Source organism: Malus sylvestris, chromosome 12, assembly GCF_916048215.2.
Source record: "Malus sylvestris chromosome 12, drMalSylv7.2, whole genome shotgun sequence".
NCBI lineage: Eukaryota > Viridiplantae > Streptophyta > Magnoliopsida > Rosales > Rosaceae > Malus > Malus sylvestris.
The window spans coordinates 26,847,822-26,875,676 of NC_062271.1; the positions used below are offsets into that span (position 1 = coordinate 26,847,822).

Consider the following 27,855-nt stretch of genomic DNA (forward strand, 5'->3'; position numbering starts at 1 on the left):
CAAACATGAAGAGCAAGGTGAGAGGAAGAGATTGCTACCTTCCAATAACCGTGACACGGTCGGAGGTGACCGGAAATGCCCTCGAAGCTTACGGGTTCGCTGGAAAATGGGTGTGCTCAACCCAATTCGATTCCGAGGCAAAACCTACTTAAAAAGGGAAGGATCTAGCTCATAAAACACAACCAAGCATCATGCTAACAACGAGAATTAGAGATTCGTGACTTACCTAACGAAAAAAGAGTGGGGTTCGTCGGAGCTTTGCTCCCAAGCCGTCGAACTGGCAGGGCAGGGGTCCTGGGCTCGTTGTGAGCCTCTCTTGATGGTGACACAGTCCTAGTGTCCAGAGGAAGAAAGTGATGCGAGAGGTTAAGGGAGAGAGGTACGGGAGAGCTGTGAAAGAGAGAAGTCTCGGAGGGGGGACAAAAAGAGAGAAAAGAGAGAGGGTTAGATGGCTGCCACGTGGCAGTTTGGGTTAAAACAACAAATATTACATATATTTGGGGGTGGTTGTAACAAAGAGCTTGAGGGAAGAGAGGGCCAAGAATGACAAGGTGAGGTGGCAGCAAGGGATAGGTCACAGAGATCTGAAAGGGGACATAGGAGCAAGGGAAAAGTGGGGTGTGGGCCCCACGTGGCTCACAAAACAAGACAGAAAATATCTCTAAATATGAAATTACCAAATCGCCCTTCACGTTTTGTAAGTCTGTAAATTTTTTGTCATAAGTCCGAATTTCATTTCGCTTATGCCTATGCGTTCATACCGTCATGTATTTTGAGAATACGATAAAATAATAGCTCATACGCGTCACGAAATGATCGTCAACGAAAGTCAACGATCTCACCTCTAGGGACATTTTCATCAATTCACTCCTTTAAAATTAATAAAATCATAAAATTGTGAACGGGTTGTTACACGAACTCCCCTTCCCTGTAGTATAAATATATATCGTTGTACTAAAAAAAAACTTCATACAAAATGAAATTGAACTATAAAAATACAAAATGAAAATGTTTAAACTTTGGAAATGACAAGAATATCCTTGAAAATTACTATTTTGATTTTTATATGGCCTAGTATAAGTATGTACATTGAAAGCGTAAATTATATTTTATCTTTTCAGGTTTTCGTCCTATTTTAAATACATACAATGTTTTTCAATTTAATATAGCGTCTTATGATTTTCTTATCGTACAACCGTTAGTCAATTCGTCAGATTGATCGTTGAGTGGTGATGTGGCAAACGCAAAGCTCATATTTTGCTGACTTGGAGTCTAAATTTGTGGCACGTGATTAAAACATTGCAAAAAAAAAAAACTAATTATTAATAGGCATTTGAAAAAAATTTAATTTAAGAATTAAATAATTAAAAAAATGGTTAAATCATCACGGGACATAAGTTAATTAAAAAATTGTTTAGTTTAAGCGATAATTGCACAAATATTCTTCAACAATAATAATGCAATTTTCCAACATAACCAAAAAATAAGAAATAAAAATCAAATTATTTTATTAAGAAACGTCAAAATAAAAAAATAAAAAAGGTTAGGACTAAATTTTCATAAAATTTTCTTGGTGGGGTTTTTTTTATTAGTTGTAAATACAGCGGGACTGGAAGCCGCCATTATTAGGTTCCAGCGAGTAAAGCATTTCCTGTGGATTGCTTCTTCTTCTTCTTCTTCCTCCTTTGATCTTATCGGACCAGGCTTCCGCATCTGGTTCGCTTCGCAGATCTCCCAAAAAATTTGAACTTCACGGCTTCACGCACTCACCATCCAATTCCTAATTTTTTGGATTTTTTTTAAAGGTAAAGTTTTTCTTCAAGCTTTCGCTTTCAATTTTTTCTTCCCCCAATTAATTTCAATCAAAACCCTATTTTCCACCCAATTAAATTTAGCTGTTTACAATTCTCATTTTTTTAGTAATTTTTAAAATTTTGGGATTTTTTTTTTCGACGGTTGCAGGCGTTTCAAGCAATTTCAAATAGTGTGAGGGTTAGGGTTTACGAATTCCCCTTCCCTTCCTTCACTTTCGATGGAATTCACCCACTTTTAGCAAGCACTAAGTCTTCTGCAGAGACTACTATACACTGCTGCTGCTCCTCAGGTTTTGAATTTTGATTATTCAAAAGCTCTTTGTTTTTATTTCTCTGGGTTGTATGATTTATGCTAATGCTTTTGAATTGTTGTTGCAATTAATGTGCAAAGGGTTGCAATTAATGTGCAAAGGGGTTTGATTGGACTAGAAGTTTTCGGAATGGCGGAATCAACCCCAATATACTTGAGCATTATAGCTTTTTTCTGTACTGTTGGAGCCATGGCTTTGGCCATCATGCATATCTACAGGCACCTCATCAATTACACTGAACCCACTTATCAGAGATACATTGTCCGCATCATCTTCATGGTTCCGGTGAGTACTTGACTCGAAGAAAAATCCCACTTCGAAATGCTATGAAATATGTTAACTTATGCTGCATTGTCACATGAAGAATTCGGTTTAGGTTGTTGTTTTCGCCTTTTAGGATTTTTTCAATGTATTTGAATTTAAAGAAATTATATGAGAATACAATGAAAGGGATTCTTAGAATGCAGTTTACATGTTTCATATGAGCTGGCCATTCAATTTTCCAATCTGATAGTGTGATTGCATGATTTCTTTCCTTAGTGATCCTGTTATGGTCAATGCATTATAGAATGGACAAACTTAGGCCAGAAGAAAAAAAAGTTTTGAAATTTGAAGATTGTGATAGCATCGATTGGACTCTTGCATTCTTTGTTACTGTAATCTGTGTTGTTGGAAATTTCTCTTGTTTGGGTATTGGTTGATCATCAAGCTATTTTTTGTTTCTTTCATTGGTCTTGGTTTTAAGATTTTCTAAAGATCCCACTATGCAAATGATAGTTTCTGTTGAGTTTGGTTATGTAACCAATATGAACTTTGTTTTCTGTGACAGATATATGCATTGATGTCGTTCTTATCCCTTGTCATTCCTGCTGGTTCAATATACTTTAATTCCATTAGAGAAGCGTAAGTATGTCTTCATTTATTCAAATGTTTCACTGCACATATGATTGTGAGGAATATTCTGTTTATTCACCTGCCATTTTCCTCTTTCTCTCTGTCACCCTCTCACTCACTCATTCTCGCCCGTTTATTACCCTCTGGTACTCAAGTATCATTTTGTCTGATTATTATTTTATTCTTATGCTATTTTTTTCCTGTTCTGTTTCAGCTATGAAGCTTGGGTCATTTATAATTTTTTATCGTTGTGCTTGGCATGGGTTGGTGGTCCAGGATCTGTGGTTCTAAGTTTAAGCGGTAGGGTTCTAAAGCCTTCCGTGGTTCTGATGACATGTTGCCTCCCTCCCATACCCCTGGATGGGTGAGTTCACAATCTATGCTTAATTTACCAATATGATTATCTGCAAGCCAGGAATTTGTGGTGTAAGAATTACAGAATTCTATATTACTCAGGAATCGCTTTCTCTAGTTAAGTTAACTTTGTACTATTTTCAAAATGCTGGTGGTTTTGGCTTTTCATTTTAACTTGTGAATACCTTGTTAAAATTTTGGATGCATAAAATTGGGCTTCTCCACATAATAGGCAGATTCCCTTCATAAATAAGGAGATTTCTGGACAATATTGAGATTTTGTTATATAACGATATGTCATCATATTGTGTGTATGAGATGATTATTTGATAAACTCACACATATGAAACTGTTAATGCAGGCGCTTTATACGTAGGTGCAAACAAGGATGTTTGCAGTTTGTGATCCTGAAGCCTGTATTAGCTGTTGTTACACTCATACTTTACGCAAAGGGGAAATATGCAGATGGAAATTTCAGTCCAAGACAGTCATACCTGTATCTCACTATTATCTACACAATCTCATACACAACAGCTCTCTATGCTTTGGCGTTGTTTTACTTTGCTTGCAGAGATCTACTCCAGCCTTTCAATCCAGTTCCGAAGTTTATTATAATCAAATCTGTTGTCTTCCTCACTTATTGGCAGGTAAACGTTTTTCTCACTGTATTAGCGACATTAGTCTACTTATGGTTCAGTGGCTTGTGTATGATCACATTCTTAGGCATGAAGAGCAGAAGATGATTTCTTCTAGAAGCAATTTTTTAGTATGGATGACATCTATTGCCACATTATTTTAAACAAACTATTCGGGGCCAAAATTTTCCTTTAGGCTCGCCAAATGCTGCTTGAAAATGCGGAACTGTGTAATCTTTACTGTGAAATAGATGCATGAGTAGCAGAATGTGGATAAAAGTTGGTGCATATAACGTTGGATCGTACATATGATACTAACTCGTAACTGTGTATAAACATGTACCAAATAGATAACTTTGTCGTTTATTCCTATTATTTTATAGAAAAGAAAAAAAAAATTATTTAAGGTTTTTCTGTTACCCTTTGCTTTTTTGTTGATAGTGAAGTAAAGTTTCAAACTTATTCAATGTGTTTCCATTTAGGGTGTGTTGGTCTTCCTTGCTGCGAAATCTGGCTTGATAAAGAATGCAGAGGATGCAGCTCAGTATCAAAATTTCATAATTTGTGTTGAGATGCTTATCGCTGCTATTGGTCATTTATATGCATTTCCTTACAAGGAGTATGCTGGTGCAAATATTGGCGGGCCTCGAAATCTGACTGGAAGCCTATCACATGCCGTAAAGTTGAATGACTTTTACCATGATACGGTCCACCAGGTGAGCCTTTCAAAATTATTATGGCTGCTATCCCCTTGCATAATCTTTCTCTTTTAGCTTTGCTCAACCTTTCTGATGAGAATATTGAACTGCGTGCAGTTTGCCCCTACTTATCATGATTATGTACTGTACAACCCTAGTGAGGGTGACGAGGGAAAGAGGAAATATCGGTCACGCACCTTTGTTCCGACTGGCCCAGAGATGGATGCTGTCAGAAGAAACAAGAACGTGTTTGGGAACAAGATAGATGACATTCAGCTTTCCAGTCTATCATCTTCTAGTGCAAGCACTCCAAATAATACTGGCCCAATACCTGAGTCTAAGAATTCAGATGCAATGAAGTCTTCCCTTCTTGTTGATACCTCGAATTCTGCATCAGTGCCGTATGACATGTCACTCATCGACTTAGACCTGAACAGTTACCCCGCAAAGGTTCCTTCAGCAAATGAAGGTGGCACTAGGTGACAACAATAGTCTGTGGTAGACATGTATGAAGAATATTCTTACTAGGAAAACAGCTTTAAAAGGGCCCTGAGGCCTTCGGGAAAGCCTCGGTTGCTTAATGGTGTGGTGAAAATGATGTCGGGTATACTCCCTTTTTCTCTCCTTGGTTTGATGCACTTTCTTCACAAATATCAGGCTTCCCACTGAGATTGTTTTCAATGTCTTGTTAGTTCAGTGTGCATTGTAGATATGGAAAATTTAATTGTCATACTTGCTAGGTCACAATAGGAAACACGAAATCGATCTGTTTTATTTTTCGCATTTTTTGTTGCACAATGAAGAGTTCTGTTGCCTATTGGATGTCTTGGACTTGATATTGAAATATTTTCCTGAACTGTAACTTGGTACGTGGTTCATGTTTGTTCTTTCTTTACTTTCATACCGAGCAATCGGACTTTATAATCCACCTCTCTTGATGTCTTGGATGAAGTATTTCTTTCGACGAAAGGGTTGAAAAAACTGTTGATGCAGACCCAGAAAAACACCTGTACGGTGGTGAGACAACGGTGATGTTCTTTATAAGATAATGATGCAGACTAATGTTAGTCTGGCAACAACTCCATGACTATTGGGTTTCTTGACTGCGAACGAAAGCGATGTGCTTCTGGATATAATTCTTTATACATTGCTCTTAATATCTTGTGCTTGCTGGATTAGTTTAGAATTTTGTTCTAGTTTGATGAGGTGGAAGAGAAAATATTTTGATGACTTTTAGACGTTAAAGTCCTCCCAATGACTCTTGGTGCATCTGATTTGAACTTTTTTGAGGTGTTGTGTTTAACAAGAGAGTTGCAATACAAGGCTATGCAAATTGCATCATTTACCTGTAAGTGGTAAACCTGGGGGAGAAATGCATGTCCCTTCTCTAGTTGGTAATTGGGAAGTTACGGGTCGTCTGGAAGTGCTTTTAATATGACTGAAAACACTTTTGGAGTAAATGTTTTTTGGTTCCAAAAGCATATGAAGTGCTTCCTACAAGCACATAATTGGTGCTTCTTGCAAGAAGCGCTTCAAGTGCATTTTTAGGATTCACTTGCGTTTAATTGATCCCAAAAATACTTTCAATAAAAACCCTTTAAAAGCAGTTACAAGCAAGCCTTTCATCTCTTATCTAATTGGTATTTGGGCAGCTAAATCTCTTCTCTAATCGGGTATTTGGGCAGTTAATCTCTTCTCTAATTGGTATTTGGGCAGTTATGATATCTTCCCTAATTGGGTGTTTGGGCAGTTAATCTCTTCCACTAGTTGGTATTTAGGCAGTTAATATCTTCTCTAATTGGTATTTGCGCAGTTAATCTAACGATCTAAGTTCTGTTGACTTTCATAATAGTTGATTATTGGGCCGTTTTCTCATCTTACGCAAGTCACCTAGCAGCCTGGCTTATTTTTTTAATCAAGGGACGGAAATCGAACATGAGACCTCATATGAATGTTTTTAATTAATTGGATTACAAGTATCTTGTGATGTGCATTGGTAAGCATGGAGTTTTGTATACGACCATTCATTTTTCACTTACTTACCTTTTTTATTAGTTTTTACAGTATTTTAAACTATTTTAATCTATTAAGATTGAGATAGATTCTAACTCGAGTGTGCGTACTGTTATGACCAATCGAACTTACTTACATCTGCAACCCTTCCTACCTTACTTTAGCCTTGTTTGAATTCAATCTAAGACACTCAATGAACTAAACCTAAGTAGAAACCTACCAAACCCTCTTTTAATCTAAAATTCCAGGATTGATCCTAGATTAACCTAAAAAATTAAAATGATGTTCATGTTGGGTAAAAACAAAAACAAAAGTTCAGGATGATGTCATCACATATCATCACAGAACCTAACCATATCCCCATGCCTCTCATGCAATAGTAAATAGAGTGGAAGAAACAAAGTCCAGCAAGAAAAGCAAAGGGAAAAGCAAGACACGAAAGGCACGTGACCGTCCATCCAAAAAGACCACGAGCTTATCTCCTAACCACGTGTTTAACCAGGATTACTATATAACACAAGAGAGCGAGGGGAAGAAGGAAGCAATAAGTCAATGTTTTTCTTTGCAGGGAAGTTTCTCTCCTGGCTTCGACAAACGCTGAATTGGTAGGCGCAGTCGTGGCTGGCCTATTGCCTTCCTAAAGCAAACCCAACTTATGACTTAACCAACCCAAGGTACGTCGAATTTATACAATCTCAGGAGTCTCCCACCCACCTTTTTATTTCTCTTTCAACCACGCCTTTACTCTTCAACCTCCATATTTTATACCCCAAATAAAAAGACAACAAAGCCCTCTCCTCTCTCCTCTCTCTCTCTCTCTCTCTGTGTCTATCTCTAAACTTTCAGTTGTTGTTTCTCTCCGGCTGAGTTCTCCTCCATGGCCGACCTGTGGGGACAGAGCTTTCACCGCGCCGGAACCTATCCATCAATCAGCAGAAGCACCTCATTGGCTAGCAGTACTAGCAATGGATCCTACTACAACGGCTTCATGGAGCAGGGAAGCAGCAACTACACGTTGATGGAGAAGAGGCAGCTTTTTCTCAGAAGCTACCAGTTCAGCAGGAAGAAGAGCATGACGGAGAGGATAAAAGGGTCCTTTTACAAAGTCAAGAGGGTCATATGGCTGCGGCTGAGGTCGGCGAGGAAGCTCCGGAAGTTGGTTTGTTTCAGGCTCAGATATGGCGTTTCTTACCGGAGAAGAAGACTCTTCCGTCTGCTGAATAATTACCATCATGCCCGCAAATGCGATAACTCCTACTGTTTCTGGTAGGGAGTACTAGTTCTCACTCATGTCAATCTCTAACTCTTCTTTTATCTCCCTTTGTTTTTGGGGAGCGGTTTTCTCGCACTCCTTTTTTTAACCATTTGCGTCCCAAATTGAATATTTTACATATCTTTTCTGCACCAACGGGTGCAGAATGAGCGCAGGAGGTTAAAACAAGAATGTTAAAATTACGACGGTTATTTATTTTTTATTTTTTGTATTAATGTAATTTCTAAGAAAAAAAGTGGTGCTTGAACTTGAAAAGTATTAGAATTATGCTAGTAGATTCACACCACAATTTGATGTTGTTTCCAGGAGTTAAAGAACCAGTTATATACACGACGAAGTCTTTTTCTCATAATTTGGTGATATATACTAGTTGTTAATTATTGTTATGGTTTTTTGCTCTAGTTTAAGTGTGGGGGTAGGGGAAATCAAGGAAAAGGGTGAGTTTTAGTAGTTTTTGGGGTGATTTATATATTTATGTCTAAAAATTTGTCTATAGTGCGTTTAACTGTATTTTTAAAATGTGGATATAACATTAATATTGTTGATACTTTGATCTTCCAATTGTTGATATGCAACTGATATGATCTTGTAGATATATCATTGATAACCTTGACTGCACACTTCAAAGTGCAGTTAATCACACCGGAAAAATAAATATATATCTAATTGGTGTGAAAAAAAATCCCAAAATAGTAAAACTTTAGCATATGTCTGATGAGATTGAGAATCTCAAAGGAGAAAGGAATGGAGGCCACCGTCCAGCTAGGGTTTGGTTTCTAGGTTAGTCAAATTTTGAGGTCCATTTTTGGAAGAGGCAAATGGAAACAGAAACATTGTGCAAATCAGTTCAAAGTTTGAGAACTTTGAGTCTCGATGGATTTGCAAACCCAAGAAAAGTCAAGCAATTCAAAGATCCAAGTTTGAATGAAAGATATGAAGCAGAAAAGTCAACATTGGGGAACTGTGACATTTGTTGAAATTGATCACAAATTCATATTCCTTGGACTCTTTGTATCCTGTTTACACTTTTTTTTTTTCTCTCTCTCTCTTTTCTCTTAGAGGTTCGCCGGCAGGGGTTTTTTCTAGTGCGCAATAAATCTTGCGCTATAGTTACAAAATGTGAGTAGCTGGTCGATTGACTCTTCGTATCTCTCGTTGGAAAACTTCTGTTAAGTGGCATTACAAATGTACAATATAGTTTTGATTCACGGGGCATTGGTATGTCCGTCCGTCACTAAAAGTTGTAGGCAGGATAATGAGACCAAATAAAAGAGTCAATCAAACTACATGCCACTGATTTAAGTGTTCTATAAGCTAGCTTCCCGTCTTTTTTAATTTTCTTAATGTGCAAATGTAAGTTAGGATGATGCGTCTTTCCCTTACATCTACGTTCAAATTATGTTTCATGAATTATAATAGTTTAGAATATTAATTTTGTATTTAGAAAAGACCGTTTACTTTTTTTTTTTTAGTACATCGTTATTTTTACACTACGAGGAGTGAGAGTTCGGCTAAGCCATAAATTGGGCAACCTAATTTGATATTGAATTCGTCATTCACAAGATTCTAACCTAAGACTTTTTATTTCTAAATGAAGAGAAATATAATCAAACCGTAGTACTGAGTAACGAAAAGACGTTTACTTAAAATCTAGGGATGTGATATCCACACACCCTTTTTTACTTCTCTCACACCCTTTTAATTTTTCGGCCGTCGGATCGGATGAATTGAAGAAGATCAAATGATAAAAATTAATAAGGAGTGTGGAAGAAGTAAAAAGGGATGTGTGAATAGCACACCGCAAAATCTAATCTTTTAGTGCATTATAAATTATGAACAGAAGAAAGTGGCTGCATGGTGGAGCATGCTCTACCCTTTATATAAAGAGAATATAAATAAAATCACACATGGCATGCCTAATGGCTTTATTGGGAATCAACGTCAGAGATAGGTGGAAATCTATGAATATAAAAATGAAGGGGCAAGATTAATCAATATTTAGGTACATTCTGCATTATCGGGACACATGTATAAAAAGGGTTTTCTTTACCAAAGTGCTCGTCATCTTTTTTATGGCTTGGCTTGGAAGGAAGAACTAAGAAGAATCTTTCATTTCACATGCTGACAAAGACAGATCCAATTGCTTGGGATACAAATTTAAGAGTGTGAGTAGAAAAATTTAGATAGAGTTGTCTGATTATGATATGTTTCACGTAAGATAAAATTAACATGTAATCAATCAAGAGTTGGAGTTGAATGCAACAAAAATACTGAATTAATAATCTAATAGTTTTACGAGAATAATCAAACTGGTTGCATGATCAAGTTGTCATGTCGCGTGATCAAGTGGTTATACTCAAATTTTTCTCTTGAATGACGTTACTTTCATGGACAACTCATCAACAAGCTGAATGTGCTCAGTTGACAATTCACACTGGAATAAAAGATTGCGGAAGAAAAGGGATTTGGATCCTCTCCGAGATAATTGGTAGGGATTTTCCTGATCTGTATTTGTGGACCGTTGAATTTTTATCTAATCATTACAATTATTATAATTTTTAAAGAATCCTCATGTTTGTAATCGTTTGATAAAAATCCAACGATCCACAGACATCGATTAGAAGGATCCCGACCAATTGCTTCGGAAATGATCCAAATGAAGAAAAGGATATGTGGCTGTACATACGGGCCGGCAGCAGAGGTGTTTAATTTAGTTTAAATTAATAAATATTTGATTAATTAATTGTTTCATGGGAGTTTTAACGAAAAGTTCACGGTACTGTTCACTTTAACGAAAAACCATATTTTTACATTAAAAAGTCAAACATGGTACTATTCACTTTACCCTTTATTTTGTCCTTATCATTAAAACTCAAAGTTTTCAAGCCCTTTTCATTAGTTTTCCTTTGTTTCATACATATGTCTAAAAATTACAATAAATAAAAAGAAAAACTAATGAAAAGGGTTTGAAAACTTTGAGTTTTAATGATAAAGACAAAATAAAGGGTAAAGTAAATAGTACCAGATTTGACTTTTTAGTGTAAAAATTTAATTTTTTGTTAAAATAAATAGTACCGCGAACTTTTAGTTAAACCTCTCTAAATAAAAAGGGAATAACTTTTTGTTGCATGTGTCAGAAAAAAGGTTCCTTGAAGAAACATGTACGATATTATCTTATTGTTTTGGGTTCAAAAGTCAACCAGATTTAAGAACTGACTGCTTGGCAACGGTAACATACATACTTGCTTAAGCAAAAATAAAATAAAATGAGATCGTGTTGAAAACTTTGTTTATAATTTATATATGATCTAACCAAACTGCAATGGTAAGAGGAAATCTTTGTTTATAACATTTGCCATGCGGCAGATTTTGTAGTTTCTATAGGGGTGGGCTATAATTTTCTGTTCAAGTGTGCTACATATGTACAAATGACGGACGAGATTTTCTTAAGTATTCTAGAATATTCGATATTCTAAGTGTGTTATATATGAGTAAATTACTGGAGATATTTTCTTGAGTAGTTTAGATTATCCGATATTCTGAATGTTTTAACCGTTAGATCTTTATTTAAAAATACAAAAATCAAGATTTAACTGTTAAAACATCAGGAGTATCCTCCAAATACTCTAAACCACCTAAATATTTTGGTTACCGACTGGAGTTGTGAGTTGTTAGGGTGGTCTATGCTAATTTTTACTAGGATGGGATGAGCATAGAGTGGCAGTGTACTTGAAAATAGTTTTAAGGTTGGTTCCGGCCTGGAGATAATTGAAGAGATAAAACTTAGGCTATCAGCCTAAAAACTAGAACATGATAGAAAGCTTTCACTTTTGGGTGACTAATTTTTGGTTTGCCAGTTATATGATATCAGAGAGACCATTAGGGGTGGGTTGGAAAAATCGAAAACCGAAAAAAAACCGGACCGAAAACCGAATCGAGGCCGAAAAAACCAAACCGAAAAAAAAAACCGAACCGAACCGAATCTGGTTGGTTCGGTTTCGGTTTCTGGGGTTCGAAAACCGAACCGAACCGAACCGAACATCTTCAAAACGACGTCGTTTTATAATATTTTATTAATTAATAACCCTAAGTCTAAAACGGCACCATTTTATTCCTAAACTAAAACTGGTTCCCGAAAGTAAACCAACCCTAGCCTTCCTCCTCTCTCGGTCTCTCTCTTGTTTTTCCCAATCCCCTGCCCTCCCCAGATCGCAGTCGCACACTTCGCACTTCGCACGCAGCCTCGCAGCAGCCTCCTTCATCTGTCTCTCTCTCTCACAGCAGAAACCCTCTCTTTTTCTTTCTCATTCCCCCTTGCAGCAGCCTCACCTCATATGTCTCTCTCGCAGCAGCATCCTCTCTGTCTGTCTTAAAGATTCGCAGCAACATCCTCTCAATCACAACAAAAGGTTAGTTTCACGTTTAATTTTCAGTTCTACTTATACAGTTTTAGAGATTTGATTTGTATTTTAGTGAATATATTGATTGAGTTGTAATAACAGATTGGGTATTTTTATGCTTCATAAAGTAATTGAATTGAGTTCCCACGATTGATTGTGCTTCAGATTGGGTATTTTTATGCTTCGGAATGTCACTGGGGCACATAGGCTAGAAATTAAGTGAGCAAACTGTACCGTGTAGGCTTTATGGTTTTTTTTAACTCATAAAGTTGCAACTGCTGCGGTATCAATTGAGTTCTAAAGCGAGGTAAATGTGAATTAAACCAAGGATTTGAAGGCAACCTATGAACCCAAGAAATTAATTATTAATTACTCACAAGAAAAATAATAAAGAAATTAAGAGAAAAGAAGAACAGATTTGTATTGATGAAAATTTGTATTTTTTTTTTTGGAGGTGAATTAATTTGATCTAAGACATGTTAACATGCACACTAGCGTTCTTGGTATCAACCAGATTGCGCTTCTAAGCATTGTTGTTGGCCTCATGGTTTGTTCTCTCTCTCTCTCTCTCTCTCACTGTGAATTTGAGAGTCTCACACACACACCCACACACACACGTGCGCACATAGCTGAAGCATTTTGATTGAGTTTGCTGTTATGTGACTGAGTTTTTATTATATATATATATATATATATATATATATATATATATATATATATATATAATGGCTGCAGGTTGTGTATGTGTGATTCAGTTTTTATTATATATATATATATATATATGGCTGCAGGTTGTATATATATAATGGCTGCAAGTTGTGTATGTGTGTGTTTGAAACAATATCCCTAATGAAGGGAGTTTGGTTGCAGGTTATATATATATATTGTGAAGGGAGTTTGATTCTTGCCTTCCATATTTTGTCGTGATTTTGTATCATTGGCCTTTCATATTTTAATTAACATTTACTTTTGTATAAGTTTGTAGTACTAACTACTATCCTTTTATTATTTTGTTTGAATTAGATGAAGTCAAAGGTGTCAAAGGTCTCAAGGGCCTCAAGCTCAAGTTCAAACTCAATGAGATCAAAATCAACTAGCCCTCATGATCAAACGAACTCATCTTCGAGTATACCATCGGAAGTAAGTACTAAGTAGTCATATCTTTCTATTACCTTAGCCCTTATGTTTAATAATTAATTCATTAATTGTAATGATAAGAGTGAGTAACCAACCATAGCAAAAACCTACCATACCCATCTTATTTGAATAATTAATTGTATGATTCTCTTATTTTAGATGGACATTGTTGGTGAATCAACTCCGCCTCAAAACGCCGTGGTGGCACCTCGACAAACCCCTACTTCTCTTGGTGGATCCGGAAATCCCTCCGATGCAACTCCAAAAGAAGGTGACGCAAGTGACCAAGTAAGTAAAGAAGAAGCTCTTTTGGAATCATTAAAAAGTCATGAAAGGTCTTCAGTTTGGGAGCACTTTGATAGAAAAATTGAGGGTGGTAGAGTTAAGGGGTTGTGCAAGTATTATGCCCAATCATATATGGCCGATCCGGATAAAAATGGTACAACTAATTTAAGAAACCATTTAGCAAGATGTAGAAGCTACGGTCCTAATAAGGAAATATTTGCCGCAAATAGGCAAAAGATCTTAACCTTTGCTAGCACGAAAGATAAGTTAGAAGCTATAGGTTTTTCTCAAGAGGAAGTAACTAAGGCTTGTGTTGAGATGATAATTATAGATGAGTTTCCTTTTACTTTTGTTGAGGGATAAGGTTTTCGCCGTTTTTGCATGCAAGCATGTCCTATGTGGAGAGTGCCTAGTCGTAAGACAATTGCTAAGGATGTACTTAGCTTGTTTTATTCCGAAATGGATAAATTGAAGAGTCAATTGAAGACATTTAGGGTGTGTCTAACAACGGATACATGGACTTCTATTCAACAAACCAATTACATGGTTCTCACTGCCCATTTTATTGAAGATGATTGGATATTACATAAAAAGATTTTGAACTTTTGTGTCATTCCAAATCATAAAGGAGAGTCCATTGCTCAACTTTTGGAGGAATGTTTAGTGGAGTGGGGTATAGAGAAGGTGTTAACTATTACAGTTGACAATGCTTCCGCAAATGATTCCGGTTTAAGGGACTTGGTGCACCGAATAAGGGGGTGGGGGATTCCTAATGCACTCTTGCATGATGGAAAATATTTGCATATAAGGTGTGTTGCTCATATCCTCAATTTGGTTGTGAATGATGGCATAAAATTGTTGAATACGGCTATACAAAGCATTCGTAATGCGGTTAGGTATATAAGATCTTCCCCTCAAAGGTTGGAAAACTTTAAAAGGTGTGTTGAGAAAGTGAGAATAGATAGCAAAGGGCTTGTAATTTTGGATGTCCCTACTAGATGGAATTTCACATTTTTAATGTTGGAATCGGCTTTAAAGTTCAAGATGGCTTTTGATAGATTAAAAGTAGATGATGGTCATTACCTTCCATACTTTGTTAAAGACAATCATGATAGTACGAGGGAGGGGCCACCTTCGATGGATGATTGGAGTGAGGCGGGGATATTTGCAATCTTTTTTAGACCTTTTTATGAAGTCACTTTAAAAGTATGTTGTTCTAATACTCCAACCGTTCATACTACTTTTGGTGATTTGTTTAAGATCAAAAGTCTCTTGCATGAAAGGAAAAATGATGAACTTTTATCTATGATCTCCATGTTGATGCAAGAAAAATATGACAAGTATTGGGGTTCAATTGAGGACATGAATCAATATCTTTTTATTGCACTTGTGCTTGATCCTCGCCACAAATTAGAGGAAGTTGTTGATTATTTTGAGATACAATTTGGTGAGGATGAAGAAAAAGTTGAAAGTGCCACAAATGCGGTGAAAGACTTATTGATTGATCTTTACAAGATTCATGAAGATATGTCTTTTAGTACACAACAAAATATAAGTAGTAGTGGTAGTTCTCAAACAACAAGTGGAGACTCTTCATCAAGTATGACCGAAAAAGAAAGAAAGTTGAAAGAAAAAAGTGAAATGAGAAAAGAAAAGAGAGCTCGGGTTGTGCATAATGATGTCGACAAGTATCTTTCCGATCCTAATGAAGGAGAAGAAGAGGAGAACTTTGATATATTGAATTGGTGGAGGGTGAATGGGGTTTCTAAGTACCCTATTTTGGCACGTGTTGCAAGAGATATCTTAGCTATTCCCGTATCAACCATTGCTTCAGAATCTTCCTTTAGCACAAGTGGACGGATAATTGATCCATATCGTAGTTCTTTAAGTCCAAAAATGGTGGAGGCTTTGATATGTACTCAAAATTGGCTTAGGTCTATTCATGTTGCATTACATTATGAGTCAACCATTGAGGAGATGGAGTTTTGTGAAGAAGTTGAGAAAGGTAATTTTATTTATTGCATTTGATTTTGTTAGATTATTTTAAATAACATTTTAATTAGTATCATTTGTTTTATTATTTGTATGTAGAAATGGCAAGTGGAAGTTCAAAAAAAGGTGCTATGTTACCCCCTAGGCCGCCCAACCGTTAGTAAGCAAATTGTCATTCAAACTCGAAATGGTTGAGCGTTGATCTTGAGAACTTGAAGAAGTATGTGCAAGGATGGAACTTTAGATGTTTATTGAATTTATAATCTTAGTTGTAATGTTTATTTAGGTGTGGAAGACTTCTTGAACTTTGAAATGTTTATTTTAGGTGTGGAAAACTTGAACTTTCATGTGTATTTTAAGTTTGGACTTTGATTTGAACTTTGATGTTTATTTAACTTGGACTTTGAAAGGCTTGATTATAATTAAACTTTGAATGGAATGTTTATTTTCATTATCTTTGTTAGTTTGTTTGATGATTCTATTAGAAATTTGGAATGCTTATGTTGAAATGAGACTTTGATTTTATTTATACTCCTTTGAAAGATGTATTACAAAATGGCTGCAAGTTGTTTTCTTAGAAACTTTTTTTTTTTGCTGATGAAAAAAAAAAAAAAAAAAAAACCGAACCGGGCCGAAACCGAACCGAAAAAAACCAAACCGAATGCAAACCAATAAAAAATCGAACCGAACCGAACCGAACCAAACGGAACCGAACCCATCCCTAAAGGCCATGAAGCCACTCGGCAATTGGTATCATATTATGAGAGAGACAAAGTGCCTAGTTGATTGCTCATCTAAAATTTGCACAACTAAAATTTGAGTAAAAGAGCGTTTGATTGGTTTCAAGCATCATGTGATTAGATGCTGAGTCATAACTTATCACTTTTCTTATGTGCGATCTCTTAGAGCGCTTTCATCCGTTTTGTCATTGTCCAGGCAAGGACAGGTCAATCAAATATACTATTCACATTGAAAATACACACACACATATATACGTTGTTGATCTTATCTTCCACGTGTCATTATCACCTTAGATTTCTAATGAGATTTTTGACACACCTCTCTTAGTTTTTAGCTGTCGGATTAAATGAATCGAAGAAGATCAAAAGATAAAAATTAATAAAATGTGTGTAAGAGGTAAAAATGAGTGTGTAGATAACATCACCTTTTTTGTTTTAGAAATAATCAAAGAGATATTTTACTTGGGTCTGCAACTCGATCAGTGTTGGTTATGAGTCATGACTCATGAATATGCAAATCTGCAACTCGATCAGCAATAAATTAGCACATATGAAGGAGAAAGAATCCAGTCTAGCCATGCATTGCCTCAAGGCTCGTTTCTTTACAGATTTTGATGAGTAGGAGCTCGAAAGGGTATATGCTATGCGCTGCCAGTCAGTTGTCATGTAATGAAATCAATGTAATTTTTGTTTGTTTTCGGTGCACTAGTGTACTGTAAAATCTAATTGATCTGTTTATAATTAACATAAATTTTGTCGATTTTTTTTTAAGAGATATTCATCAATTTACAATCTGAACTTGTGACCATTGGCTAATTTTCATCCTCAATTTTAATTTTGCCTAATTTCCCCCTTAACTCTCATAATTAGTCAATTTCCCTCATCAACTTTAATTTTGGCCAATTTCCCCCCTCAACTCTCATAATTAGTCAATTTGTACCCTACTATTACTTTTTTTAATTTTTCATCTATTCTTCAGTTAAGTACGTATCCGCATGACTGCCTTTAAAGGCAAAAAAGTTATTTTCCCTACACCTTCTATCTTTTTCCTTTTCTTTGAACTTTCTCTTCTTCTTCCTTGTCTCCATGTTGAGCCCGTGACTACCGCCAACGCCTCTCCCCTCCGTTGTATGCAGCCTAGTCCATTTGATATGCTGCTTTTGCAGTTTGCAGCTGCCCACACCTCGTCGCCTCCTCCCTCGGCCTTGTCTACCTCTAGTAAGGTGTAGGGAAACCTATTTAACGGAAAATGACAGTAAGGTGCAAATTGATTTTTTTTTGCCCTTCAAAGGCAGTCATGCGGATATTTACTTAACGGAAGAATAGATGAAAAATTAAAAAAAAATTAACAGTAGGGTGCAAATTGACTAATTATGAGAGTTGAGGGGGAGAAATTGGCCAATCCTTACAAGTTCATGGGGTAAATTGATGAATACCTCTTTTTTTTAAATATTATAACATTTTAAACATAATTATCCTTATGGAAATTCTTGTGATACCCTATTCTTCACATGCAAGATAACGTTGGAAGTGGAAAAAACAATCTATGAGTTCAGTTGGTATTTAGGTTTAGATTGGATTGAATAACTTATATAGTTTATGGTACATGTGAAGGTAGAGGTGAGTGATTAGACATGAAAGAAACGTATTCTTCTAATCTTACTCATTTGTGACGATTTAAAAACGTTACTTTTCTTTATGAGCAATTCATCTTCTACCTTGAAGTTAGACAAAATTTCTTCATTTCTTCTTTCAACATATCTTAACACAATGAGTTATCCAATTCACCTCAATTCTAGGCACCAAACGAATATACAAAATTCCTCACATTAATTGGAGCATTTGTAAGACGATCTTGCACAATTTTCAATTCACCTAAGGAAAATTTTGTCTACTTAATTGGAAGGTAAATATTTAATTATGTGAGAAACAAATAAACATTAACTACAAAGCTGTATCCCGGTTATATGAATCTTATAAGGTCAATGCCTCGATTTTGGGCCAAATAAGAAAAAAAAGTCATATAAACTGAGACAAAGATATACAATAACATGAATAACGAAGGCATCATGCTATTTGATACAGTTCCTAATTGATACAATTTAGGACTGCAGTATTTGATGCTGCAGCTCCTAACAGAAGGATGAAATAGAACTGGAAGCCCCCGTTGACTGGAGAAGATAATAGTTGGATATGCTACATCAACCTTCATTCTGTTCACAATGTCACTGCATATCCTTGTTATCCTGCTTGTCCATACAACCACAGAAAAAATCTTCAGAGTAAGCTTCCAAGAGCGCGATAACCGAAAACCCTTTGGCCTTCCATTCATTTTCTTCACCCATTGTTGCCTTTCTGGCCTTCCCACCTTCTCATTGCTCTTGGCTAGCTTCTCATAGTTGCATCCCAGCCTTCCCCCAACAATGTCTTGGAAACCCATCAGCACTGAGAAGACAAAGAAGATAGAGTGATAAGTATAAAAGGGTGAGATTATAGGACTTATAATACTCTTGTGCCTTGTATAAAGGGTAAGAGCTAGTGGATACAGAATCTGGTTATTTTAATGTTCTTCCAAATAGAAGGTGGTTGTTGGGGTTGCGTGGCTCGATACAAACCCTGGATTTACACTTGGATGGGTTCATTGTGCGTATTTTCACAGTAATATTGAATTTGAGCAGTTAAGTTATGGACAATATCAGTACTATGGGCTGGTTTGGTATTGCTGTGCTTTAAAAAAAAACTGCTGTGAGAATAAGCAGTTGTGCTGTGAGAATAAGCGGCTGTGCTGTGAGAATAAGCGGCTGTGAAATAAATCAGCAGAGTGTTTGGTAAACTTTTTTGTAAAAGTGTTTTGGAAAAAAAAAAAAGTAGTCTGATAGTGGGTCTTTTCATTAAAGGAGCACTGTAGCTCCGTGTGCTTTGAAAAAAAAGCCAATTTTCCAAAGCTGCAAATAGCAGCTTCAGCTTTTTCCTTTGATTTCAGCTTATTCTCACAGCAGCTTCCAAAATAAGCCTTTTTTTTTCAGTTTACCAAACACCTAAAACCCTCACAGCTTTTTTTCATGAGTGTTTTTTTTTAAACACCTCACTCCCAAACTAGGGCTATATCATGCTCAGCACTGCTGCTCTCCCTTGCTCCCTTGAGTTTATTAATGCAACAGAAGATTTGGGAATATTAGTGGCATGTGCAAATGATTGATGTCCATGTTAGGGTTGCAAATCAAATCCAATATTTGCTAAAGAAAGTGAGGTTTGCAGTTGTGATATTTAACTAAAAGCCGGTTTAGTTGTTTTTGTTTAATTATCTTACACTAACGAGACCATAATCTAGTCTGTTGGTCTAATTAGTCCAAAGATTGAATTAAACAAGTGGTTGGGAATTGGCAGCTTTTGTTTAATTAAGTTTAGAGCATCTTTTTAAACATCAAAATGATGATTGATAGTTTACATGATAATTTGACATTTTGTATAATATTTTTGCTCCACTCGATATGTTAAATAATAAACGTCATTTAATAAAAAATTTATCTTTTTGTGAAGTCCAATGATTAAGGCAACCCATCAAATATTAAAAAACATAACAACATTTATTATATATTATATTAATCTATTAAAAAGTCTTTTAATAAACTTGACATCTACTGTCAAATTTAACAGCAAAATGCCTTACCTTCAAATGACTCAGCGCCACGTAAGAAATTGAAGACCAGGTTGGAGAGAACTTGCTGTCATTTTTTTATGTCTACGTGACAGTTATTTTGGGCTGACTAGAAATCTGGAACCTATTCGATTCAAACTCACCCCTCGCATTCCGACTCTACCATTGAATTTTAGCCGAACATTTGATATGATTAATTCAACTACAATAAATTGAATTCACAGAACAGATGATGCAATTCATAAAATCGGGTTAACTATTCATAAATATCAAAAAATTAAAAAAAAGGGGCTGAGGGTTGTTACGTAATCGCATCAATGTATTTTCTGTTTGTTTTAGGTGCATTAGTGTAACTTTATATTTCTTTTAGAAAACATTGACGGTCTAAAATAAACTGGTGCATTAGTGTACCATAAAATTTTTAGATTTACCTATTTATAATTAACATAATATACAATATATTGTGAATATTGTAACGTTTTGTTGATTTTAAACAAAACTACCCTAGTTAAAATCCATGACATTTTATATAATGATTTTGTGGCAGACATAATGAAAGAAGTGAATTCATGTGGATGGGAATATGATGATGATGATGATAAAATATAATCCACTTCAATAAATACACATTTTCATAAGAATACACAACTAGGGATGGGCAATAGTTACGGCGGGCGGGTAACCACGGTTAATTTATCCATAACAGTTTATGCTCATATCCGCATAACTGTTTACCCGTTGGGTAATTGCCTAAACGGTTATACCCATACTCATAACCGTTTATAAACGGTTAACCATACCCATAACTGCATACCCATTTAACCGTAACCGTTTAATACTCGTTTACCCATTTATCCTTTTTAACTCGTTTATCTTTTTTTTTTTACCATTATCCTTTTTTCACCCGTCTACATATTTTTTAACAACTTGAAAATTAAAAAAAAATTGTCATAATTTTTTTTTGACAATTAAACACCGTTATAGGTACATTCATCATACATTTCCATATTTTAATTTTTTTAAGTCCTTATACCATTCCAATAATTGAAATAATAGTTTATGGACGATATTTTTAAATGTTACCAATGAAGGTAAATATAATATTTGCTAAGTATTATTGGGTTACAAAAATTGTTTAGAAGACATTTCTGTCAAAGCATTTCTTTTAATTTCACGGTTACCCGCAATGAATTTAAATTAATTTGGCCAATTCCTTGATGATGAGAATCATCATTCCTCTAATAGTGTTATTGAGAGAAGGACCGATGAATTCCTTGCTAATTTATTGGGTGCTAAGTATTATTGGATCGAGAACATGGTTTGTATTAGTTTTACATATATAAAATAAATGGGTAAACGGTTACCCGTTTATAACCGCAGTTAATACTCATAACCGCCCATTTAAATTTTACGGGTAAACGGTTATACCCATAATCGTTTATTTATCTAAACGGTTACCCATAACCGTAACCATTTAATTTAAATGGGCAGGTAACTGCGGTTACCCATAACCAATGGGTATTTGCCAATCCCTATACACAACTGATCAATATAGATAAAAAGTGCAACATGCCAATCACATGTGAAGGCAAAGGACTATGTATATACACACACACACACACACAACCGTGGTTTTCCAAACTATATAACACTTATTGTCATATAAAAAAGTTAAAAAGCAGGATAATATTATTGAACTAAACATGGTAAATACCAATATTAAACTAAACATGGTAAATACCAAAAATATATATGACAATATTTAGGAATTTCTTATAATATTCATTAATCTCCAAAGTGGAGTATATATAGGAGTTACAATTGGTATTACATATGTACTTCACCAATGTGGGACAATAAACTATTATTTACACTTCAACTAATATATAACTCGTAACACTCCTCCTTAAGTTGGTGCAAAGATGTCATGCATGCCCAACTTATCAAGCGAGTTGGAAAACACACTATTAGACACAATCTTAGTAAGAGCATCAACAAGTTGATCTTCAGATCTCACAAACGGAAACATGATAATTCCAGCATCCAATTTTTTCTTAATGAAATGTCGATCAATCTCCACATGTTTTGTTCGATCATGTTGCACTGAATTATGAGCAATCTCAATAGCAGCCTTGTTATCACAATGAAGTTTCATAACACTTTTGGATTTAAACCCAAGATCTCTCAACAATTTTTTTAATCACAACAACTCACATACACCATGAGACATACCACGAAACTCAGCTTCTGCAATTGACCTAGCCACCACTTTTTGTTTCTTGCTTCTCCAAGTAACTAAATTGTCACCCACAAACGTAAAGTATCCAAATGTAGATCGCCGATCAGTGATAGAACCTGCCCAATCTGCATCTGCATACCATTCGACATTCAAATGACCATTCTTGGAGAAAACCAGGCCTCTGCTAGGAACCATTTTCAAGTATCTCAAAATACGGGTTACTGCATCCATATGAGCTTCACTAGGTGAGTGCATCAATTGACTTACCACACTAACTGCATAAGCAATGTCAGGGTGAGTGTGAGACAAATAAATTAATCTCCCCACAAGCCTCTGATACCGTTCCTTATGAGTAGGAACTTGATCTGGAAATAAGCCTAGACGATGATTCTGCTCAATCGGAGTATTAATAGGTTTGCAATCTAACATACATGTTTCAGCTAATAAATCAAGAACATATTTCCGTTGAGACAAAAAAAAAACCATGCTTGGATCGTGCAACCTTGATTCCAAGAAACTACTTCAATTCACCCAATTCTTTCATCTCAAACTCAGTAGCTAGGTACTTTTAAAGGCGTTGTATCTCCTTCTGATCATCACTAGTCACTATCATGTCATCAACATAATTAATCAATGCAGTTAGCTTACCATTTTGTCGCTTTAGAAACAAAGTATGATCTGAATGACTCTGGATATATCCAAACTTCTTCATAGAACTTGTAAACCTCTAAAACCATGCTCTAGGAGATTGTTTCAAACCATACAAGGCCTTTCGTAACCTGCATACAACACCTTTTCCAGGAGATGTTCCAATACCAGGTGGAAGATCCATATATACTTCCTCATTAAGATCACCATGAAGGAAAACATTCTTAACATCAAACTGCAACATAAGCTAATCCTGGTTTGCTGCTAAGGACAGAAGAACACGCACAATATTAAGTTTGGCAACAAGAGCAAAGGTCTTCTGATAATCCACCCCATAGGTTTGAGTATAACCCTTAGCAACTAATCTGGCTTTATACCGGTCAATAGAACCATCTGCTTTGTGCTTAATAGTAAACACTCATCTACATCCAACGGCTTTCTTCCCGTTTGGTAAAGGAACCAAATCCCAAGTAGAATTCTTTTCCAAAGCTTCCATCTCAACTTCCATGGCATTAACCCACTTAGGGTCAGACAAAGCATCTTGCAATTTTGTTGGAATTGATACACTAGATAGCTGACATATGTAAGATGCATATGGTTTGGACAAACGATGAGTAGACGTATAATTGTTGATAGGATATTTGGCTTTGGCATGCATATCAGGCTCATATTGTACTTTAGGTTTTCCACGATTAGCTCGTGAAGGCAACTGATAAGTAGAAGAATCGTCAGAATTTACCTCATGTATGCCACCATCTTGTACCAAACAGTTAGAAGAATCATCATTGGACGAACCATCATCAGGCAACTCGTTATACATATCAGCAGCAGACAATCAATCATCCGAAGGTAATTCGTCAGACATACTAACAGGCAACTCGCTGGGCACATCTGATCTGTCGTAAGTAGAAATAGTTTCGGGAATAACATGTGACCGATCACCATCTATAGCCGACTGATCAGTATCACGCAACATAATAGGTTATGTTCCCAACTCTGCCTCTAACACATCATCCATACTATCTATTTGAATCTGCACTTCACTCCCCATCTCCCCATGAAGTGGAGAGGCGGAAGAAGGCTTCACAAAATACGAAACTTCCTCATGGAAGGTGACATCCATGGTAATATAAGTTTTTTGAGTCGGAGGATGATAACACTTATAATCTTTTTTATTGTTAGCATACCCAATCAAGACACACCGGAAAGCACATGCATCAAGTTTACTCCACTGATGAGAGTAGACATGCACATACGCAATACACCCAAACACTTTCGGATGAAGCTTTGATACAGAAACAAGAGAAACACGTTTTTGTAGCACATCGAACGGTGTTTGAAAATCAAGAACCCTACTTGGAGCACGATTGATCATATACACAGCAGCCAAAACAGCATGACCCATAAATGATTAGGAACACATTTATCCAACATCAAGGAGCGAGCAACCTCCATTATTTGACGATTCTTCCGTTCGGACACACCATTTTGTTGGGGTGTAAACGGAGTAGTCGTCTGGTGAATAATACCATGATTACGAAAAAAACATGCCAAAGTGTGATTCACATATTCTATTCCGTTATCAAACTTGAAGACCTTAACTTTGGTCTAAAACTGAGTAGACACCATTGTACAAAATTCTTGAAGAAGTAACGGAACATCACTCTTATTCTTCATAAAAAACACCCAAGTTAACCGAGTACAATCATCAATAAAAGTAACAAACCAACGAAATCCATTAGAAGTAACTTTCGCCGGACCCCACACATCAGAATGTATCAAATCAAATGGCAAAGTAGCTTTAGAATCACTTACAGGAAATGAAGCACGATGACTCTTAGCCATGACACATGTTTCACACTTGAACTCTGAATCACTACAAGTGCGAAACAAAGAAGGAAATAGATGTTTCATATAACTAAATGATGGATGCCCTAATCCTCAATGCCACAACCAAATTTGATGTCTGTCATCCACTTTAGCACTTACAACTTGATGATTATTTGAATCATAAACAACAGTATTCTCCATAGTCAAGATGTACGAACCCCCTACTCTTTTACCATGACCAATTATCTTCTGAGTTTGAATATCTTGAAAATAAAAATACGTAGGGTAGAAGTGAACAGAACAATATAAGGTATCAAGAAGTTTTCTTACCGATAAAAGATTGCACTTAACCTCAGGAACAAATAAAGCACGGACCAGTGATAAGGTTGAAGTCAGAGAGATGGTGCCTTCACCTTTCACAGGAGAATTGTTGAATATTTTAATAATATATTAATATATTCGAATGGAAGAAGTTGGGTATTTACCCAACAGTTGCTCTTCATCAGATTAAAGAATTGTGACTTTTCAAACTTTACTAAAAGACATGATCCATGTCTGACTAGTGCATAGTTTACTAACAGACACAACCTTTGGTAATTGATGCTTTGCATCAGATATGTAATTGATGCTTTGCATCAGACATGCGAATTGGCATATTTCTGTAATATTAATTCAGTTGTATCCTATGGCGAGAAGGCATATCCAAAACCAAAGGATACGTCTAACAGGTGCAATCTCCCCTATATAATGGTAAATTGGTAGAAGAGAAATTCATTCAGAAATTTATTGTCTACATAATTTCTTTGCTCTCTTTTCTCTCTACATCACATTCATACAATTTATTTCTAATTATTTATAAGGGAATATAATTCGGTTTTGCTAATCGAATATTCCATACTTTGTTGTATCCTGGAAGTGATTTGCAAAGAACCCTTTAGCAAACTCATTCGAGTGGGGGCAAATAACACTTTAAGATTGTTAGATTAAATGTAGAATTATGGAATAATCCGAATAATGACTTTGAGGTACAATGGAAAATCTAGACATATTAGCTTGAGACATGAATATGTCAAGCAATTAATAACTGATGGAGTTATTAATATTGTTTATGTTAAATCAAGTAATAACTTGGCGGATCCGTTAACAAAAGCACTTTCAAGAGCTTTGGTAGTTAGTACATCTAGTGGAATGGGGCTAAAACCCTTTACTGAAAATTAGCCACCAATAATGGTAACCCGACTTTGTCTAGAACATCACTAGTTTAAAAGTTTAATGGGTAATAACAAGTTATTGTTAAGTGGTTGTGAAAACACTGAAAATTATTATATAGCTCATTCCAGTTAATCAAATTGAAGAGGAAACTCGAAATCGTGATAAGAATTTTGCAAATCAAGATTTCTCTAAAGTTCACATTGTCGAAGGAAACGATTCAAGTCGTACCTCAAAGTCATTATTCGGATTATTCTCCATAATTCTACATTTAATCTAACAATCTTAAAGTGTTATTTGCCCCCACTCGAATGAGTTTGCTAAAGGGTTCTTTGCAAATCACTTTCAGGATACAACAAAGTATGGAATATTCGATTAGCAAAACCGAATTATATTCCTTTAGAAATAATTAGAAATAAATTGTATGAATGTGATGTAGAGAGAAAAGAGAGCAAAGAAATTATGTAGACAACAAATTTCTGAATGAATTTCTCTTCTACCAATTTACCATTATATAGGGAAGATTGCACCTGTTAGACGTATCCTTTGGTTTTGGATATGCCTTCTCGCCATAAGATACAACTGAATTAATATTACAGAAATATGCCAATTCGCATGTCTGATGCAAAGCATCAATTACATATCTGATGCAAAGCATCAATTACCAAAGGTTGTGTCTGTTAGTAAACTATGCACTAGTCAGACATGGATCATGTCTTTTAGTAAAGTTTGAAAAGTCACAATTCTTTAATCTGATGAAGAGCAACTGTTGGGTAAATACCCAATTTCTTCCATTCGAATATATTAATATATTATTAAAATATTCAACAATCCTTCCCTATTTTAAGAATATATAGAAAATGATATTACAACAATTCTCTCTTTATAATTATCACAAGCATACCGATATAATCATGCATACAATAAAGGTGTCTTTCGAATTAAACTTTTAATTAGTGTAAGTAATTCAAAGTTATAACGAATGCGATGGTGACCTAAGTTTAAACCACCTATTCTTATGTTAAAACCGGAATCACTACACACATGACTATGTCTTATTTCCTTAAAGAAATTTCTGAACCAATTAAGCACTATTATGGCCTTGTGCTTCATCCTGGTTTCATAAACATTTACAAGAGAAAACCCAACTCTTGGTAGAAGCGGCACCACTTCTTATGTTCATATAGGTGAGGTTCCTTCCCATGTCCCTGCTACTATAGACATAACTACAAATAACCTCACTAAGAGATAAAACTCATCCTCCTAAACGTAGCAGTCTTGCACTGATCATCCTGGAATTAGCTATATAATAATTTTCAGTGCTTTCACAACCACTTAACAATAACTTGTTATTACCCATTAAACTTTTAAACTAGTGATGTTCTAGACAAAGTCGGGTTACCATTATTGGTGGCTAATTTTCAGTAAAGGGTTTTAGCCCCATTCCACTAGATGTACTAACTACCAAAGCTCTTGAAAGTGCTTTTGTTAACGGATCCGCCAAGTTATTACTTGATTTAACATAAACAATATTAATAACTCCATCAGTTATTAATTGCTTGACATATTCATGTCTCAAGCTAATATGTCTAGATTTTCCATTGTATACCTTATTGTATGCTCTAGATAAAGTAGCCTCACTATCACAGTATAAAGAAATGGATGACATTGGTTGTGGCCACAACTCTATTTCCAATAACAAATTTCTAATCTATTCCGGTTCTT

General features: G+C 35.6%; 2 protein-coding genes across 3 annotated transcripts; both read left to right on the forward strand.

Moving 5' to 3' along the window:
• Positions 1-1,593: 1,593 nt before the first annotated feature.
• Positions 1,594-5,568, forward strand: LOC126593290 (uncharacterized). 2 transcript variants are annotated; one of them, XM_050259322.1, is made up of 8 exons: positions 1,594-1,805; positions 1,963-2,104; positions 2,227-2,410; positions 2,955-3,028; positions 3,234-3,383; positions 3,735-4,020; positions 4,491-4,724; positions 4,824-5,568. In XM_050259322.1, the coding sequence occupies exons 3-8, from the start codon at positions 2,255-2,257 to the stop codon at positions 5,187-5,189; spliced, it is 1,266 nt and encodes a 421-aa protein (XP_050115279.1). In that variant the 5' UTR covers positions 1,594-1,805; positions 1,963-2,104; positions 2,227-2,254; the 3' UTR covers positions 5,190-5,568. The 2 variants fall into 2 exon arrangements, with proteins under 2 accessions (XP_050115279.1, XP_050115278.1); XM_050259321.1 differs by having other exon boundaries at positions 1,595-1,805; positions 2,206-2,410.
• A 1,683-nt stretch (positions 5,569-7,251) lies between these two features.
• LOC126593291 (uncharacterized) lies at positions 7,252-8,344 on the forward strand. The gene has a single exon (XM_050259323.1). It carries the CDS (start codon positions 7,597-7,599, stop codon positions 7,987-7,989), a length of 393 nt encoding a protein of 130 aa, XP_050115280.1. The 5' UTR covers positions 7,252-7,596; the 3' UTR covers positions 7,990-8,344.
• Positions 8,345-27,855: the final 19,511 nt, after the last annotated feature.